Below are 21,082 nucleotides of genomic sequence, written 5' to 3'. Positions count from 1 at the left end.
AAATGAAAAAGGGGACAAATCGGAGAGGCGAAGGAGAGAGAAGGAGAGGGGAGGGGAGGAAGGAGGGAGCAAGGGGAGGAGGAGGAGGAAGGAACGAAGAAAAGCAAGGAGGCGGGAGAGGAGCAGAAAAAGGTGGGAGGAGGCGGAATGGGGGGGGCGCTAGCGGGAAAACAGGAGGGCAGAAAGAGGTGTGAGGTGGCAAGGAGGGGAGGCAAGGAGGCGGAAGGAGGGAGGGAGGACGGGGGGTGGAGCGGGGAAGGCAGCGGGCGGGGGGGGGCGGAGGTGAAGCGGGGGAGAGAGCAGGGCGGGGGGGTGGAGGTGGAGGGGGGTAGATGGCGGAGGTGGAGAGGGAGGAGGAGCAAGGGAGGTAGGGCGGAGCGGGGGGCAGAGGTGGAGTGGGGGAGGCAGAGCGAGGCGGGCGGAGCGGAGGTGGAGCGGGGGGAGGCAGAGAGGGCGGAGGAAAGGGGCGAAGGCGGAGGTGGAGTAGGGAAGGTAGAGCGGTGGAAGTAGAGCGGGGGGGGGCAGAGGTGGAGCAGGGGAGGCAAGGCGGAGCGGAGAGGGAGGAGGGGCGAGGTGGAGCGAGGGCGAGGGCGAGGTAAGGAGGGTAGGGCAGGCAACGGGGGAGCACACATAGGCTGCGGGCAGCCTACAGGCCGCCGCAGGCAGAGGGGGGGTGCTCACAGAGCAGCTCCTCCATCCTTGGCAAACCTAGTAGATGCATCATGGGAGTGACCAGCATGTGTATTAGTGGACTTACCAGTTGAAACTTTCCGTTTGCCCTTGTTTTTGATGCTGTGCAGCAAAGGCTCGATCACGAGCCATAAAAGCAATTCTATTAACACTGCTTTGTTCTTCATGTAGTTAAAGGGCAACCAGCTAGTCAAAGGAGTAATGGTTGGCATTGCCGCCTGCAACTAACCGCAAAGTAGTAGCAAAGCCTTGGCAGGAATCATGCAATCCATTAAGTGTCTATATACAAGCTGAGAATCGGGGACTACCTCGTGAATACTTTCCAACTGCTCTTTCAAATCCTTCACACTGGTAAGATAGGCATCCATATTACCATCCTCTTCAAGCTTTAAATCCTTCAATTGCTTGCAGAGATAGGCCACTCTAGCCTCATTCCGCACTTGATATAAGGAGGAAAGCTGATCCCATGCTTTCTCAGCTATCTTGCATGAAGGGATATGAGGGATAATGACCCTTCTAATTGAAAGAGCAATCAAGTCATGCGCTTTGGCATCACATCCATCCCACTGAATCTGCTCCTGAGTAGGAGACAAAGTACCTATAATGGAAGAGGTAGCTGCACCAGAAGTAGCATTAGATTGATTACTAGATGAGCTTGAGCCAGTACCCGATGTACCAGAAGCAGGAGTAGTACCAAAAGTAGCAGGTCTAGTGGGTTTGACCTTAGTGCCTATAACAATATTCCATAGATTCTTGGCAACCAAGACATGCCCCATCATATAAGCCCACATGGGGTAATTTGTGGTTCCAAGCATCCCAAACAAATTATCCTTTTTGCCAGCCATAGTGTAGAAATGCAAGGCAAAGGCACCAACTGACAATGCAAATGACAGGAGTGCAATCTCTCAAATCCGAAAGGCAAATTATTGCACAAGCTTCAAAGCTTGTCATTGCAAATGTGTGCCTGTCACAAGGTATACCTGCTACAAAAATATTCCCAAAAGGCAACACGAGGCCTTCCAAGGCAACACAGGACCTTTCCACAATGCCAATAAAGCAAAGAAAGGAATGTTTTGCTGGAAATGAAAAGAATCAATGCAGTAGGAGCTTTCCAAGTGATGTAGACCAGAATTACAGCAAGAAAATGGCTCCAAACTCGAGCAGAGATAGTCACCCTTGGAGGAGAGGTGAAATGGACAGCAAATGGCAATGAAGGGTGCCAAAAGAAGACTGGAAAATGGAATTACAGCAAGAGTATGTGCTTCCACTAGCAGGAGAAGACCTCAAAATGAGTGCAGCAGCAACCGGAGGTAAGAAGCTCTCAGCGTGAAGTGAAAAACCAGCAAATGAGAGCAAGAGGGCTGCAAGAGCGGTCTCTGGATGGCAGCAGCAAGCTCCAAAGCTCATGTTGGTGGGTGTAAGCACCTCAAAATGCAGCAGCAGGCCTCCAAATCAGCAAGTCGACTGATTTAGATGCTCCAAAAAGCTGACGCAGTTCACACGTGTGAAGAGGCGGCTGTTTTAGGGCTGCTGTAGGCCTTGAAACAGCTCGGGCGTAGCTGGAACAGCTCTGAAATGTACAGGTCAGCCAAGTAGTGTATTCTGTACAGCTGTATGGACCACACATGTGGAAAGAAGCTGTAATAAATGCTCCGAAATGCTGTAGCAGGGCAGAAATGTAGCACCAAGGTGGTCGCCTATGCAGCAACAGCCCGAAAAAAGGCATTTTCTTGGGACAAAACTCCTCCAATGTTGTCGGGTGACCACATGTGTGAACACTCCTTGGGAAATGGGCCAACCATCAAGAGAAATGAGCTGACCAGCAGTAGAACAGGCTGCCAACAGCTCGGGAAGCTGCCAATGGATGAGGGGAAAGGTCCTTGACGTGCTCTGATACCAATGTAGACTAGGGCAACCAATCGAAGTACAAGAAATGAAGCAATGGAGACAAAAATGAGCTGCTGTAATGAATTGCTGCAATGATGTAAAGAGTACAAAGTACACCCTATATGATAAAACTCAAGGACAGGGTGTCCTAGTGGTACTAACTGTACTAATTGGTACGTGACCTAACTGTACCAAGTGTCCTAATTGCCTATAACTAGGCCTACAGGGCACATACCAAGGAATGAATGACATGTATGGATAGCCCATAGAATGGCCTACACCAGTGACTTACGATTTGAACATGCTACTTGTTTTGGCCTTAACTATTTATTCTACAATGCATATGACTATATCTAGTCACTATTCATTATTATTTCTGCTATGTATACTTTGGCACGGTAGTTACAATAAAGGATTCAATATCTGCAACTGAGAAATTTTCTTGTATTACGGGGCTGACACATATAAGAATAAGAAAGAAGTCCAAATATTACTCTTGTTGTGAGTTTAAGTTAATGCTTGATAATAGTAAACTTTGTCTTTTACGAGGAACAGAGCAGGTTTACATGATTATTCTCTATGTAGACTAAAATGGCAAAGTTTTGTCATGAAGTCAAAAGTGTAAGTGTTCTCTCTATGCTTTATGATACTTGGCTTATCTAAATATAGAGAATTTGATTTCAATATATACTTTTTTGCAGACTTGAGAGAAAATATGGAATATTTAGCAGCTTAGATGCTTGCTCTTTTGTGACAAACATTTATGATAATGGAAACATTTTGAGTATTGTTACCGATAGCTCTCCTCATGGAACTCATGTGGCAGGCATTACGTCAGCCTATCATGCAGAGGTCAGTGTCAGCCATACTTGGCATGCATTGTATAAATAAATCGTCCAACCTCAAAAAGTTTCCTAGTTGTAATCTCTTCATCTTTTTCCTTGCATCCATGGTGACAAAAACCCAATGTTCTCTAATGACTGTAGGAACCTTTGCTCTGTGGTGTTGCTCCTGGTGCACAACTTATCTCTTGCAAAATAGGCGACTCACGATTAGGTGCAATGGAAACAGGGACTGGCCTAATGCGTGCATTGATTGCAGCTGTAGAGGTTGTGTGGATTATTATGTTATCTGTGCATCTGTAATAGTCTTATCAACAATCCCTGAAGACTACTTGTATCAGCATGAACCTTCTTTGTTTTGTTTCTGGCATACAGAATAAATGCCATCTCATCAACATGAGCTACGGGGAGCCAACCTCTGCACCTGACTATGGCCGCTTTGTTGAGCTTGCGAATGAAGTAAGCTTTGCTTTCCTTATATAGTTTTTATGTGTGTTTGCCAAAATGTATTGCATCCAGCAAGATGAGCCTGGACGTCTTTGAAGCAGTTGTACTTGTAGCTTAAATGAGATTCCATTTTGGCATACATTTCTCGTCAAGTGGAAAGATTAGGTAAGACTCTTAAATGAAGCAGAGGCTAGAGAAAGAGTCTTTTTGATTGATCTGATGATCGTCACCGGTTGAGAAAAAGTTTGATGTTATTTTCGTCCCTTCATGGGATGCAGCTACACCACATAGAAGGTTTCTAGCAATTGCTGGTAGCCTTTGGAAGATATATTGAAGGCATTGCAATCTTGTTCTGAGAGGGGATTTGGTTTGTCAGATTTGGTTGCTTATAAAACATACCCTTCATAGCCAGTAGTCTATATGCACATGCACTTTTAGACCCTCCAGGTTTCTTACATATGGTCTTGTGGCACATTCTTTACTCATGCTGAGTTGTTTTTGCATTGCCATCAAGTCAAGCATCCTATCTTTTGTTGCAATAAAAGATTATTTATGGGCCTTATTGTGCTATACTGGAATTGTATGGAGAACTGATCCAATAGATCAATTTTCTGAGCAGGTTGTCAATAAATATGGCGTCATCTTTGTAAGCAGTGCTGGTAATGCAGGACCATCGCTAAACACCGTGGGTGCTCCTGGAGGCACTTCGTCAAGCATCATAGGCATTGGAGCCTATGTGTCACCCAATATGGCTGTTGCAGCTCATTCTATTGTAGAGGCACCTTCCGAGGGACTTCAATACACATGGTGAGATGTGTGCAGGTTTAAACCGAATCAAGTGGATGGTTATTTATGACAAGATCATCCATCTTCATGTACTTTTCCTTTTTTCACTAAAGTTGAATTTTCTCTGTGCAAGATTTTCACAATTAGCTGAGCATTAAATAGGTCAAGGGCATCGGCCCCTTTTTATTTGGGTTCCACGTGTTTTTACAGGAACCTGGATATGGTTTGGTATGTGGTGATTTTCAAAGTCATTAATAGATTGAGGATAGAGGAAAAGGTGATTCTAAATGTTATCCTAACTGTGTTTTAAGGTCAAGTCGGGGTCCTACAGCAGATGGAGATGTTGGTGTATCCTTGAGTGCTCCTGGAGCAGCTATTGCACCTGTTCCTCAATGGACTCTTCAGCGACGCATGTTGATGAATGGAACATCCATGTCTTCGCCCTGTGCATGTGGTGGCATTGCACTTGTGCTTAGTGCATTGAAGGTAAGATGCCTCTGACATGCTTGTGGATAAAACCTGCCCTAAATGTGTAGTACGTAAATTATCAAGATAATCCTGAGTCCTTTGCAATATATACTACTGCGTTCTGGACGATTGTTCAGTATTCAACATCTGTTTGTGCTGCATACATATCGAATAGATTATGGGGAAAATATAGTTTCTTTTGGAATAAATTTTCTGGCAAATCCTAGAACTGAAGCAATGGTTACTGCTGATGTGCTTGCAGGCCGAGGGTCAGGCTATTAGTCCTTGGATTGTTCGAAAAGCCTTGGAAAATACAGCCATTTCTGCTGGAGATAATCCAGAAGAGATCTTAACAATAGGCTATGGATTACTACAAGTAGACAAGTGTGTGCCTTTTCCTTACCTTTAAGGTTTCACATTCCCGGCTTTTTATTTTGCCATCTATGTTCTACTATAAATGTGTGCTGTCGAGTTGTCCCCCCATTTATTTTGCTATCTTTGTTCTTCTATAAGTCAGTGCTGTCCACCTTTTTTCACAGGCGAGGCATGTAGTGTTGTTCCCTTAAAACCTTAAGATTTCTCCATCCAGTTCCAGATCATGTCTAATACTATTTGTAGATATAGTTTGGACACCAACAAGTATAAAATTAACCAATACCAACCAGTTTAAAATAAAATGTACCTATACCAACCAGTTTCAAAATGTGTGCATAGTCCAACTACAAGAACTCAAGGGCTGCAAGATAATGTGCTACCATTGCATTGCATAGGAATGACTCAATGATACCTCCTTGGACATCTATGCACTGCACCTTGGACCTGCTTGCTCATGTCTTTGGCATTAGATGTTGACCTCATACCTTGGGCGTTAATCATGCATTTCCAGGGTAGGCCCATGAATTGCCTGGGCCTTATGAGTGCCCAATCCATTGTATCATTTATGATTAATAATATTGACGAACATTTTTGACCTACAACATAAGTGTAGGTTAACCTTTCAAAGTCGTTATTTCTCAGATGCATCATATACATAAGTTAGGGTATAATGTCTCAAAGCCATTTTTTTTCACAATGTTAGATGCACACCATAGAAAGTCTGACTACTTTTACTCTTTGGCCACTTTAAAGATTTTTGTTGGCGAATGCATCCAGATCATGTGATATAGATGATCCATTAGCTTGATAGCCCATCTGTTTTTAATTGCATGATCTGTTAGAATTATTAATATATACTAGGCAATGGCCAATGTAATGTAATAAGTGAGTTAGGGGCACTTTTCACTTTGAGAGGTTTTCCCCCCTAACCACGGTCTAATCTCTAACTACGGTTAGTGATTAGATAGGGTTTTGTCACTTAGACAAAACCCTTATCTCTTTCTTGTACACACACTTCATACACTTCAGTTCAGTTGACATTCAGGAGTGAACTACGTTCAGCTCACTCTCCATTTTGCACACTCTTGCTTCCATTGTGTTTTCTCACATTTGGTATTAGAGCACTTCCTTCCTGGACCTGCTCCCAGCCTCTTGCTTCCAGCTCCCGCATTCCTGCTCCATTGCCAAGCTTCAGCTTTCAGACGCCCGTACAGCTCCAACGTGACCTGCAGGCTGTACAGTCCGTACAATGCCTGCTCCCGTCCGTACACGGTCACTTCATCCGTACAGTCCGTATAGTCGCACGGATTTTCGTACTGCGCGCCAGAGTTCATTCATATAGTTTCTAACTGTGCGCCAGTTTTCGTCTGTACAGTTTCATACTTGCATGATTTTTTGCAGGTTTAAGGTGTTCGGTGTTTGTCATTTGCAGGCAGAGTTCATTTGCAGGCTCAGTAGTGCATTCAGCCATTGTTTGGCTTAGCTTTTGGGAGCACATTTGAAGGTGTAGTAGACATTGCAGTAGATCTGCAAGTTTTGGAGAATTTTTGGGGCTTTTGCAACTGCATTGCAATCTGGCAGTGAAATTTGGGGCTTTTGTAGGCAGAGTGCAATTTGTGCAACATTTCAGGCTTTCAGATAATTTGTCCTCTTTTGTATGCAATTTCCCGCAAGACATTGGGGCTTTTGCATTTGGGTTGCAATTTTGCGGGTAAAAGAGCATTTTGGAGGTTTGCAAGCAGTTCTGGACTCAGTACGAGTCAATTTGCAGACTTTTGCCACTTTTTGCAGATTCTATTTGCAGATTTTTGGGCATTCAACAGAGCATTGAAGTGCATTTTGAGCCTTTGATAGGCTGTGACAGTATTTATCTCTGTGGGCAGATTTTCTTTGCAGATTTTACTTGTGCATTTGACATCCTAGAAAGGGATTTTACTTGGTCAGTTTGCTGTGTTTTTTGAGATTATTTGGTGAAAATGGCTCAAAACAACCCCAATGAGGTGTTCGGAGTTCTCATAGAGGAGGATAAGTTGGATGGCACCAACTGCTACTTGTGGAGTTTCATGGTTTGCAGTATCTTGGTTGACAGACATCTTTGGGATTATGTCAATGGAGATGAAGCAAGACTAGATACAGTGGCTACACCTGCCACTCCTACAGCTGGAGGTAGGGGTAGAGGTGCAAATGCAGCACAAGTAGTTGGAGCAGTCGCTCCAGGAGCTCCCACAGTAGAGTAGAAAAGATGGGACTCTAGAGATGCACAAGCTCTTTCAGTGATTTCTCTGTCTGTTAAGGGGTTCATTATACCTCACATTCGGTCATGCAAGACATCTATGGCAGCTTGGGAGATACTAGAGAGTATGTTTGCAGCAAGAAATGATGTCAGAGCTTCCTTTCTGAAGCGAGATCTTTCCCATACATGATATGCATATGGATGAGGGAGATTCCGTGAATTCTCACCTCACAAAGCTTCAGGACTTGAGGGAACAGTTGCTGAATATTGATGAAGTCATTCCGGATTCAGAGATGATCACCACCACTCTGAACTCCCTTCTTGAGTCCTATCTCGGTTTCCACACCTCGCTGAATTTGTCATTGAGGGGGGGCAGCAATCCTCTCTTTTCACGAGTTGGTAGGAGTTCTGTTGCAGGAGGAGTAGACACACAGAAATATTTCAACTTGGGCTGGCAAGCATGCCATGCTCTCCAAGTTCAAGCCCAAGGGTAAAGGGCAGCAAAAGCCATTTCCTATAGGCCATCTTCTCCCGATTGTATTGATGCCCTATGGGCCTTGGTATGTGCCTTGTAGGCATAATTATAGGCACTTCAGTGTTCTAGTGTCTTTTATGCCACATACGACACTTAGTCCTATATGACACCTAGGATACTTAGTCCTAGGGTCTCTTTCATGTAGTTTGTACTCGCTTTCTTTTTATCATTCTAGTGAGATAGCTTTGCTTGGAGTGTCCTTGTACTTTGCTTCTCTCCGCACTTTGATCCTATAGTGGTATCTGAGCAAGTGTCTTCTTCTCGGACCTGCTCCTAGCTCCCTGCTCTCAGCTCTCTTACTCCTCGCTCGAGCCCTTGCTCAAGCACCTGGCTAATCTACACCAAGCATCCCCGTACAATCTGTATGGATTGATTCCGTACAGCCTCACGACAGCCCACGCTATTGTCCATACGCTCGTACTAGCGACACATCTCCAGTCCTGTATTGGCGATGCCCCAGTTGTACAACGTGCGGTCATCCGTACCTACGTGAGTACTATCTGCTTTGAATGTACCTGCAAGCACTGTACGTATATTGTTCGCACTATTGTACGGATATTCCACGCGTGTGATGCCAGCGCTGTCCCATTAGCTCCCGCTTGCTCCGTACAATCGTGCGACCTTATACTTGCGCAGCTCAATCATTATTTGCACGTGCGACAGCTCCATCATTACGTATTGTACGGCGTCCGTACAATCAGTACACGCCTACAAGCTTCTGTTTATACGCTGTCTCGAAATCTACGTTGCTCCCTTGCCTTCGCAACAGGTTACCTTTGCAAGCTCTTTCCAAAACAAGTTCTCTTTGTAGAGTCCTTTTACAGGCTCATAGCAATTTTGGAGCAAATATTGGGCTTTTGTGAAATCTTGAACAGACATTCAAGCAGGTGCATTTTGGATTGTGGGTGTGCTCATTTGCACACATTGGCAGTGAAATTTGGGGCTTTTGCAGATAAATTGCAAATTGGGGCTTTCAGATCATTTGCCCTCTTTTGTAAGCAATTTCCCGCAAGAAATTGGGGCTTTTGCATTTGGGCTACGATTTTGTAGGTAGATTGCAGATTTGCAGACAATTTGGGGCTTTTTTTGAATTTGTCCTATTTTTGGCTCAATTTTGTTCTACACACAGATCACACTTGGAGACATCCCCTCCTTGTTTAGAGTTGGAGCCCCCGACCAACGGGGGTCACAGTAGCCCTGGTTAGACGCAAAGCTACGACGAGGAGACGTGCCATGACTGCACCTCTGAGTGGCCGACAACACTTTATTGCCGACTTCATGCCTCCATTGCCTCATCCATCCTGATATCTTGCTGTTGTCGATGATGATGATGATATTGATGATGATGCTGAGATTGATATATAGTTGACCATCGACATGACTATGTTGTACTTAGGACTTAGTATTGCCATTCTGCATTTTTGCATTTTGCATTGGTATGGATGCTCGTTTAGTAGCTTCACTACAACAGCTTGTTGTATTTGGATTTTCACAGTCTCATAGACCCATCGGTCTTCCGAAGACTTTAATAAATTTTCTTTCTTTCTTTCTTTCTACAAATTGGGGCTTTTGGGTCTATTGCAGGCAGATTGCACGATACTTTCAGATTTGCAGTGAAATTGGCAAGAAATTGCAGGCCATTTGATCACATTTGCAAATTACAGGTTAATTTGGGGCTTTTCCAGATTTGGACAGCAAGTCCTATTTTTTTGCAGTTGCAAGCCTTGAGGCTATCTTTTGGGTCACTTTTTCAGTGTATTTTTGACTTGTCCTATTTGCAATGGCTGACAACAATCATGATCTATTTGGCATTCTTCGTGACGATGATAAGTTGGATTGCACAACTATCCGATGTGGTCTTATCTCATGAAACATATTCTTGTTGCAAGAAATTTTTGGAACATTGTTTCTGGAATTGAGATCTGAGGCCAGCCAATGCTGCAGTGGCTGCCCCTAATGCTGGTCCCTCTACAAGGGGGACTCCTCCTGATGCTTTATCCTCTAGCACCCCTATTGCTTCTCCTCCAACTCAGGAACAAACAAGATGGGATGCAAGAGATGCAAATGCACTTTCCTGTATTGCTTTATCATGGAAGAGAATCATTATTCCACACATCCGGTCATGCAGGACAACAAACGATGCTTGGGACAAATTTCTTTATCAGATTCGCAATGAGGCACGTGTTGCATATTTAAGAAGGCAATAGCAGGAAGTGAGCATGAATGAAGGTGACTCTATGGATGCATACTTAACAAAGGTCAAGGACCTCATGGAACAACTTGCCAATATTGATGAGGTGGTGTCAAATTCTCAGCTTGTCAGTACCACATTGAGTGGCCTGCCAGATACATATCAAGGGTTTGCTACAACCCTTCAACTAGTAGCCATGGGTAATCCAGACCACTACTCCCTTGAGCGAAGTCGTGCTGATAGGCAAGCTACTAATCCTGATCATGCATTTGCTTCACAACAGAAAGGAAAAGGCAAGGATTCCAAGCGTATGGGCAAGCCTAAATATGTGCCTAACAGTGGCATTTCCTCCAATGTATCTCAAAATACAGCGGAGAAGTCAAAGAAGAAAAGATGCAACTATTGTCGCAAGCGAGGGCATGAAATTTCAGAATGCAGGAAGCGCATTGCTTCGGAGAAGAAGAAAGCAGGATTGACAGTAAATCCCTCCATGCAATTGAATCCCAAGAGCCAGCAGATGCCTCACATGCACATGCTCTTCAGGATGATTGGGCATGGGCTGTCCATTGCTCTTTTGATCCCTCCAAAGTTGATGCATTCTTTTCTGCTAATGATGCTCAGTCTTGGTATTTCGATAGTGGTGCTTCCAAGCACGTAACCTCTTGCAGACAGTTGTTTCATTCCTTGGCTAGTGTTGCTTGAGGGGGGAAATGCTCCTCGAGGGGGGACTATCACATGTGCTAATAATGCTTCCTTTGCTGTAAAAGGAATTGGAGATGTGCAGCTCACATCCATTTCAAGCCATCCTGTCACTTTGACAAATGTTCTTTTTGTGCCTGGAATTGAAGTCAACTTGATTTCAATTTCAGCAATTGCCACTTCAGGTTTCAGAGTGATATTTGATGGATACAGATGCTTAGTATATGATCTTCGTGATGACAATGCCATAGTCCTCACTGGCACTTTGCAAAATGGGCTTTATCACCTTGATTATCACTCAGCGGCACTTTCTATTGAAGCATTTGCTATTTCAGATTCATAGCTTGCTGAAACTCATCTTTGGCATGAGAGAATGGGTCATCTAAATTATAGAACTCTTGCCAAGTTACATTCATAGGGCATGGCAAATGATGTACCTAAATTTCACACAGTTTCCAAACATGTGTGTGAGGGTTGTCTTTTGGGTAAGATGCATAGGTTTCCTTTTCAAAAAGATTGTCCAAAATTCTCACAAAGGAAATTGCAGCTAGTGCACAGTGATGTTTGTGGCCCAACGAGGACAAATGCCAATGGAGGGTGCAAATATTTCATGACTCTAATTGACGACTTCACAAGATATTGCTGGGTATATGCTTCAAAAGCCAAATCTGAAGTGTTCTCATGCTTTCAGAGGTGGCTGAATATGGTTGAGAATAAATCAGGATGCAAGCTTGTCACCCTCAACATGGGTAGGGGGGGAGAGTATATCAAAGGAGTTTGATGCATTTTTGGCTTCACGGGGCATTGTTCACTCATGCACTACTCCTTACACTCCTCAGCATAATCTTGTTCTTGAAAGAAAGAACAGGTCTACTATGGAGATGGCCAGATGCATGCTTAAGGCCAAGTCCTTGCCCAATAAATTTTGGCTTGATGCAATGATGTGTGCCAAGTATGTGCTGAATAGATCACCTACAAGGGCATTGAGGACTGTTACACCTTATGAAGCATATAAAGGCAGGAAGCCTTCACTTTCACACATGATAGTTTTTGGGTCTCTTGCATATGTCCATGTACCATCTCAGCTGAGACAAACTTGATGATAAGGAAATCAAATGCATATTTATTGGTTACAGCCAGGAGAGTAGAGGGTATCGGTTGTACCAACCAAATACTGGGAAGATTATTGTTAGTAGAGATGTCATCTTTGCTGAACATTCAGCTTCTCCTCTTGTGGATTGCAAGGCAAAGCTAGAGATTGATGTGTTTGATGCTTTTGACAGCTTGGTAACTCTTTTCCCATCAGGGGGGGATTTTGACCAGCAACCTTAGCTACTTTCAGGCCCTTCCACAAGCAATGATCAGCCCCCTTTACATGCTGATTTGCAACCTCCTCTTCCAGCACAAACTGATCCTACTATTCATGATGCAATGATTGAAGAAAGGGCTGTCAATAGACAGCAAAAATCAGTTTCAAAATGGCTTCTTGATACCTTAAGGGACAGCAAACAAGATCAGCCTGTTGCTGCCCGTACAAGATCAGCCAACTGTCAGATGCATGGTCACTTTCTTGAGGCAGCAGTTCTTGCTACAGCATGCAATGAAGAGCCTTTATGCCACAAAGATGCTTTTGATAGCAAGCAGTGGATGGATGCTGTGTGACCTGAGCTCAAGTCTATTGAGAAAAATGACACATGGGAATTGGTAGATCTTCCTCCTGGCAAGAATGCCATTGGTACACGGCGGGTCTACAAATTGAAAAGGAAATCTGATGGCAGCATAGATCGGTTCAAATACCGCCTTGTTGCAAAAGGATATGCTAAAAAACAAGGCATTGATTTTGAGAAGACCTTTTCTCCCACTTCCAGGATTACCACCATCAGATGTGTCATTGCCATCGCAGCCCACGGGCCTTGGTAGGTGCATCAGCTTGACATCAAAACTGCCTTTCTTCATGGGGATTTGCAAGAAGAGGTATATGTGTGACAACCTCCTGGTTTTGAGGTTGTTGGATCTGAAAACAAGGTATGCCGGCTGCGTAAAGCCCTTTATGGATTGAAGCAGGCACCCAAGGCATGGTATGCTAAAATTCATGCACACTTACTGTCTCTTGGTTTTCAGAACAGTTCTACAGAGCCCCCTCTTTATGCCCGTGGGAGTGGTTGTGATTTTTTGGTGCTGATTTTATATGTGGATGACATGCTGATTAATGGCCCCGATACTCAACATATTTCAGATTTTAAGGCTGATTTGCAGCAGTCATTTGAAATGTCAGATATGGGACAGCTGCACTATTACTTGGGCATTCAGTTTGCTCATGTTGAGGGGGGTATTATGATGACTCAGTCCAAGTACATTGCTCCTTGAACGTTTCCTGTTTGAGGATTGCAAGCCAATCTCTACTCCATTGGAACCTGGCTTCAAATTCTCTGCTTCTGATGGGAGTCCACCATGTGATGTCACCCTCTACCAGCAGGTTGTTGGATGTCTCATTTACTTGTGCCACACCCGTCCTGATTTACTGTCTGCTGTATCCCAGCTCAGCCGGTTCATGCACATGCCTAGTTCACAGCATTAACAGGCAGTGAAGAGAGTTTTCAGATATCTCAGAGGTACTCAGGATTTAGCTCTCTTCTATGGTGATCAGGGTTCACTTGTCATGCATGCTTACACGGACAGTGATTGGGCGAGTTGTTTTGACACTAGAGTGTCCCACATTGGTAACTGTTTTTTGCTTGGTAACCCATGCATCTCTTGGCTCAGCAAAAAGCAACCTACAATTGCTACTTCCAGCTGTGAGGCTGAGTACAGAGCAGCCTTCACTGCTACAGTTGAGTGTGTCTGGCTTCGACAGTTACTTGCAGATCTTGATATATGTCAGCCATCCTCTACTAGTCTCTACACTAACAGCCAGAGTGCTTTGGCTATAGTCTCTACATCTTCTACTCCTTTATGACTCCAACAATTAGAAGTGCCAAAAAGTTGCTAATTCATTTGAGGGAGTTATGAAAACCATCAATTCAAGAAGCAAGGACCTGCCAAGAAGGCTGATATTGAGGGGCAAAGATGTGCCAAATTTGTATGCCATTATGATGTGAGAAGAAACATTGTGTGAGTGCAAAAAGAAGTCAAGATGTAGAAAGAAAGGAAAGGTTTATTAATGTCTGCAAGAGACCAAAAAGTCTTTAAGTCCAATTCTGAATACATCACGCAGCACAAGACCTTATATGAGAGATTGGAGCTATGAGGGAGCTTGGCTAGGGTTCCAATTGACATCTTGATGGCTTCGGAGTAGGTATCTCTGTCAGCCTCCTTGTCATGGTGCGGCTTGTCATTGTGAGGCTGCTAGGAGGGTACGCTGAATCGGATGTCTTCTTGCTGGTCCCATCTCTGTCTTTGTATTCCACTAAGTGCAGGTTCTAATGAAGTCTACATGATGATTTCTTGTTACTAGTCACGATTGGAGAGTAATACCCTAGACCTTCAGCTTGTGGGTGATCCAACGTATTTCTGGATTTGTGGTTGGGATGTGAGCTTGACGCATGGCTACTGTCATCTATTTTCTAACCCAAGTCGAAACCATAACTTCTGCCTTGTCAAGGCGGGCTCTAACCGATTGAACTACAATCCCAGCAATTGAAGTCTATGGGTGGAAGCTTTACCAGAGGTGGTTGCATGGATATGGGATGTGGTATTGGTATTAGAGCCAACTTTGAAAACCGATCTAGAGAGAAGAGGATCGCTTAGCATTGAGTGATTGTTGTGTTGTTTTAGTCTTCTTGCCATATGCAAGGAAAAGCTACCTAGTGGATAAACCAAGAAACTTGAATCTTGATGCTTATAGCCTCTCAGGCAGGACAAACCATAGGCTCGCACGTATGAAATTTGGGATGTTTTTCTGAGTAGTTGCCCACCGCTGTATCGTGCTGTGGATCAAAGCATCGATTTAGTCCTAGACAGCCAGCCTGTTTTTTGGCAATCTTACTGGTTTAGTGTGGTAATGGAATTTGAGATTGTTAGGCAACTACAGGAATATGTCAATATGGGTCATATTCAGCCCAATAAAATCACCATGGGGCCCTAGTTCTTCCCATTAATAAGGGACAAAATCGTTTGACCATTAAAGATAAGTATCTACTTCCATGGGTAGATGATCTCATGGATGGACTTTATGTGCGATGTATTTCAACAAGATTGCAATATCTTCAATCGCAATACCATCAGATTTGAATAAAATCTACCCACGACTTCATAAAGACCATAATTAGTACAGAATGGAACATTGCTATGCCTTTTGGTCTGACCAATGCTTTAGTAACTTTCCAACAAATGATGAGGGACTCATTTCGTTTGTATCTGGGAAAATTTGTGGTGGTCTTTTTTAAAGATATAGTCGTATAAAGCAAATCATTTGAAGAACTCGAACATCACCAAATTGTCGAAATGTGGATTTTCAAGTGTAAGTTACTTGATCTTGGATACATCATATATGAGAAGGGACTCTAGATTAATGGGAACAATGTACAAGCGATTTGGGATTGGCTAGTATCTTAGGACGATATACTAGGCTAAGCGGTTTATTGGATTTATTGGCATTTTTCAAAAATTCATGAGAGGTTATGCAAAGATTTCTGCCTCTTAGCCTACCAATCTAGTGGAACGGTGAGCTAAATACATGTAGTGTACAGTTAGTCATTTGTGGTGTGCTCTCTAGCTGTGCCCTCTCCTCATCTCCACTCTTCTCCTCTCCCCTCTTCATATTTTGTCATGGTAACAGAGCATGGTTCTGCCTTGCGCTGAGGCGCCATTCTTCTTGTGAGAGCGAGAGAGTCCCCCTACTTTCCCTATTCAGCTTTCTGAACTGGGAGAGAACAAGATCTACTAGGGTCATTAGTTCGACCAATTTGGAGCTATTGAAGTTGGATCTACCTTTGCAAGTACATGAGTCGAAGCAATAACGAGATTCTTGTGAATGCAAGGATTCCTGCACCCTCCTTTGAATTGTTCGATCCTCCCATTCAATCCGGGTGGATCCCTGCTTCGCCAATATTTGCCACTCCGAATATGCATAATTAAACTTCTTCAATTTTTAATTGGATACCCAAGATATAGCATGGGAATGGGATGCGACTCCTGGATAATCTTTTGATACGCATTTGGTGAGGGTGAAGCCAACAACGGAAATAGAATTAGCTGGTTGTCAAAATGAAATAGATCCATCTTTTAGCTGGGTATTTGGTTCACTCAAAAGCTGAGGTAGAATAATTTTCATATCTTCCGTTGATCGAGAGATTGAGAGTTTGTGTTCATTCTTTGACTTCTGTTGAGTGATAGAATTTCCATCCGTTTGTGAAAATTTTCTGTCATCACTTTCTTTGTGAGAGATTTCCATTCATCTTCTTGGGATATCTTGAAGAATTTCCATTTGTGGTTCTGCGGGTTCTGCTCCTTTAAGTTTCTCTAGGCGACTCACATGAAAAGCATTGTGGATCTTCCAATTCTTTGGTTGTTCTAGTTGGTATGCAACTTTATTTATTGGCTCACTAACCTGAAAAGCTCCATAATATCTGGTAGACAGCTCTGGATATACCTTTTCTTTTCTTTTCATCTTCTTGGGTATGGCTTTCTTGAACTTGAAGAATGCCAAATCTCCTTCTTGGAGAATCATGTCCCTTCTATGCTTATCCGCTACTCTTTTGTGCTTTCTTGTGGATCTTTCAATGGCTGTCGTAACCTTAGAAAAATTTGTTTCGAGGTCTCGAACAAACTGGTCAGCCGCAAAAATCTCGTCCTTGGGGACTGGTGGTAAAATCACATTCCTATAGATAATTTCAAATGGGGCTTTTCCTGTGGAACTATGATTGGTGTTATTGTACACAAACTCCACTAAAGAAAGGTACTTTTCCCACTCAGCTTTGTGCTCAGACAGATCTAGCATTTGGAATTTGACCGCTTGCATTGGGGTGAACTTCGTCTGCATGTTATCAAATAAAGATCTCCAAAACAAGCTGGTCATCCGGGGGTCTTGATCACTTACTATTGATTTGGGCAGCCCATGGTGCGTGAAGATCTGTGCCATAAATGACTTTGCCATGTGGTCTGCGGTTTGATGGTCTTCTTACAAGAATAACACTAAATTTGTCAAAAATAGTCCAAATCCCATCATTTCCATTCTTTGATCTTGGTAGATCAAAGATGAAATCTATGGCTATGCTTTCCAATAGAGCTTGGGGCATCGGAAGCGGCATCAACAATCTTGATTCTTTTGTCTGCCATACTTTACCTTTTTGTCTGTCATACTTTACTTTTTGGCAAGTAGGGCCTTCCGTTACAAACTTGTGGATGTCCTTCCACACATTTGCTCAAAATTTGGTGATCGGTCTTGACCATAAAATCAGCCCCTAAAAGATAGTGTTAGTGTTTCCTCATGGTAAGAGCATGAATTACAGCCAACATCTCTTTCTCATAAGTCCCCATATGTCTTTTGGATCACACAATCTCCTGATCTCATAGGCCACCACATGTCCATCTTGATGAAGAGCAGCTCCAACACACTCCACATGCAAATCGGGAACAATAAGAATTGGAAGTAAGAACTGGCTCCATGGTTAACTTCTCCTTGACAGCGTTAAAGGTTATCTTTTGGTGTCTCCCCATCTAAAAACTCCAAATTTCTTGGTCAAATCGTGAAGCGGGGCTGCAATAGCAGTAAAGTGTCTAATGAACCTCTTGTATTAGGAACAAAGTCCCAAAAATCTGTGTACTTACATGCACTGTTCTTAACTAGGGCCATTCCTGGATGGCTTTGATCTTTCCGAGATTCATCCGTATTCCATCCTTGGAAATTATGTGGCCAAGATAATGGATTTCATCCGAAAAGAATTAGCTTTTCTTTACATCGATGAAAAGCTTGTTGTCTCTTAGTTCTATCTAAAAACAAAAAATTTCCATTGATCCTAAGGATCGAACTCAACCTCCGGTTCATTCTCTTTCCTTGGCAAAGACCATGTAAGCTGAAATGGAAGACTTTATTAATTATTAATATAACAATAGAGAGACTAGATACAACTCGAATAGTTTCTCCACTTCCCTTAGCTACAATCCAATGTTCTCTTATTCTACTAAAGGCAAGTGTTCTTTTGGGCACCTTGAGATGCAATCCTTTCTGATGGAACCAAAGCATCCCCAAACTCATCTAACTGATCCAAAGTGGAATGAAAAAGTCCTCATGATCCACATTGTCATAGATATGGATCCCAACCTTGCCAATAAGGAGTGTCACAGGTACTGAATATTCTTGGAACATCTGCTAAGCATCAAGAGAGTGCCCTAACTCTTCCGTCTTGATCCCTAACCACATGGCTAGGTCATGAGAGATGAAGTTATCCATCACTCCAAGATTGAACAAAATCAACACATTCTCGTCTCTTACTTTCCCCTATAAGAGACAAAATTCTCTAACATATGGATCGGCCACTCTCCCTAGTACAGGACTCCTCCAGTCTAGCAATTCTCTTGGCTTTTTTTGGTTCTTGGATCTTTTGGATAGTCGGCTCCTAAGTGTCCTTCTATCTCACATCCAAAACACTTTTTCCCTTTCAAAGCATCTCGATCTGTTCTGGAGTGAACTTCAACTCCCCTTTATAGGGCTTTGATTCAACCCTCAGCTTCTGTGGTTGAGACTCTTTCTTATCAAACCTCGGTGGCATAGAGGACTCCTTTCCTTTCCTTCTAGTATAGTGTTCTTCTTTCTTGATCCTCCTTTCTTTGCTTTTCTCGAGAGAAGGATGATCTTTGATGTACAAGAGGAGCTTTGCATAACATCTTGGATCTTTGTATTGGGTAGGGTGTCAATGTAAGCTAGTACTTTAGGTGGTTGCCTTGCCTTATACTTCCAATTTGGGGATTTTTGAGAAGGAAGAAACTTGTAGATATGCGTCACAAATTCTCTTGTTGTAGGCTTTGTTAGGCTTGTCCTCATCCACGTGGAGGCCCTCCCAAGCCATGCATACTTCATTCACAAATCGATAAAATACTTTCTTGAAATCTACCCGAGTCTTGGGAGCTTTTCTAGGGAGCAATTGCGCACTCCACTAAGCAATGGCCATGTCTGTGAGATGTAGACTCACCATGTGAAGCTTAGAGAATTCTTCATACTTTTCAATACCAAAAGGCACGTCAAATTGGCGTATGAATATCATAGCTTTGTCTATATGTCCATAAGCTCCATCATAAGTGACAAAGTGAACAGACTTACCTTCTTTGAACTTTTAATCCTTGGGCTATGAGTGTTTTCCTTGGTGTCTTCTGTTGAAAGTGGAAGCAAGAAGCAAGCAAGAGAGTAGAGAGCAAAACGTTGAGGTGGAATAGATAAGATAGCAAATCTACAAGGCAAGTCTACAAGTGAGGAGGTGGTTTTGTCTAAGTGACAAAATCACACTAACCTACTAAGTGTGGTTAGGGGGAAAAACCTCGAGTGAGGGAAAAGTGTCCCTAACTCACTTATTGATTACATTGGCAACTGGCTAGAATATGCTAATAATTCTAACACCCCCCTGCAGTGCCAATGTGATGATGTACGAGGAAGTGATCAATCACCGAAAGGAGATAAGTTCAGGGCACTACGAAATGCCTCAAACTTCTCACGTGGAAGTGCTTTGGTAAAGATGTCTGCAACATTGTCATGTGTTGGCACATAGATCATACTAATCTCCCCTGCATGCAACTTCTCTCTGACATAATGATAATGAACCTCAATGTGCTTCGTGCAAGCATGAAACACATGATTCTTTGCCACTGCTATAGCACTTTGACTATCAGTGAGAATTGGAGAAGGACCCTCCAATAAGAGAAGAAGATCAGCAAACAAACGACGCAGCCAAACACATTCAATTGTCGCTGTGAAAACTGCCCTGTACTCAGCTTTACATGAGGAAGTAGCCATAGTAGATTGTTTCTTGCTCAACCAAGCAATGCAAGCTTTGCCTAAAAAGAAACAATTACCACTTGTGGATTGCCTAGTTTTGTAGTCTCCAGCCCAATTTGAGTCATTGTAAGCATGCATCTGCAAGTCACCCCTCCTAGGAAACATCAAGCCATAAGACTTTGTGCCTTGCAAGTAATGGAAGATGCGTTTTACAGCCTGCTAATGCGTTGTCTTTGGCTTGTGCATATACTTGCTCACCTGAGATACTGCATATTGAATATTGGGCCATGTATTGCACAAATAAATGAGACATCCAACATCTTGGCTATAAAGTGTGGTATCCATTGATTCACCTGCATCATATATAGTAAGCTTCAGCCCTAGCTCCATGGGAGTGGCTATAGGCTTACAATCTTGCATATTGAACCTATCCAAGAGCTTTTACACATACTTGGATTGAGACATAACAATAACTGGATCCCCAAATAGAAATTTAACATGCCCAAATCTGTCATGTGAAATTCAGCTTTGAAATTTGTAATTATTTCCACATTTGACCCTGTGAGTAGCATTTTATCTACATAAAGAATGATGACCAAAATATCCCCCCCATTCTTCTTGATGTAGAGGGTGCTTTCTGTGGGACTATTGTGTAACCCCTTACTTGCCAGGAAGGCATCAATCGTGGCATACCATGCACGTGGGGCTTGTTTCAGCCCATATAAAGCTTTATTCAGCTTGGAAACTTGAAGTGCATTGCTCGAAAGTTCAAAGCCAGGAGGTTGTTTAACATATACCTCTTCCTACAAGTCCCCATTAAGGAAAGATGTTTTTATGTCCAACTGATGGACATTCCAAACAAAAGTTCAGCCATGGTAATAACGGATATGATGGTGGTCATCCGGGATGTAGGAGCAAAAGTCTCCTCATAATCTATGCTCTTTTTTTGAGCATAGCCTTTAGCAACTAGCCGTGCCTTGTACCTATCAATAAACCCATCTGG

The 21,082-nt window shown here is 43.1% G+C and overlaps 1 protein-coding gene across 2 annotated transcripts in view; it reads left to right on the top strand.

The window, feature by feature from the left end:
- The window catches only part of TPP2 (tripeptidyl peptidase ii), a 203,805-nt gene that overhangs the window by 67,220 nt on the left and 115,503 nt on the right, over positions 1-21,082 (top strand). For both annotated transcript variants that reach the window (XM_087378744.1, XM_087378745.1), the window contains exons 8-13: positions 3,279-3,429; positions 3,564-3,686; positions 3,795-3,878; positions 4,486-4,673; positions 4,964-5,138; positions 5,383-5,504. In XM_087378744.1, the coding sequence (XP_087234870.1) occupies positions 3,279-3,429; positions 3,564-3,686; positions 3,795-3,878; positions 4,486-4,673; positions 4,964-5,138; positions 5,383-5,504 (843 nt within the window). The remainder of the gene's footprint in view (positions 1-3,278; positions 3,430-3,563; positions 3,687-3,794; positions 3,879-4,485; positions 4,674-4,963; positions 5,139-5,382; positions 5,505-21,082) is intronic.

This window comes from Dipteris shenzhenensis, chromosome 9 (assembly GCF_047967505.1).
Source record: "Dipteris shenzhenensis isolate YYH24624 ecotype China chromosome 9, Dip_SZ_1.0, whole genome shotgun sequence".
Taxonomy (NCBI): domain Eukaryota; kingdom Viridiplantae; phylum Streptophyta; class Polypodiopsida; order Gleicheniales; family Dipteridaceae; genus Dipteris; species Dipteris shenzhenensis.
Note: the sequence above shows the minus strand (reverse complement) of the source record. Positions and strands in the feature narration are given on the sequence as shown.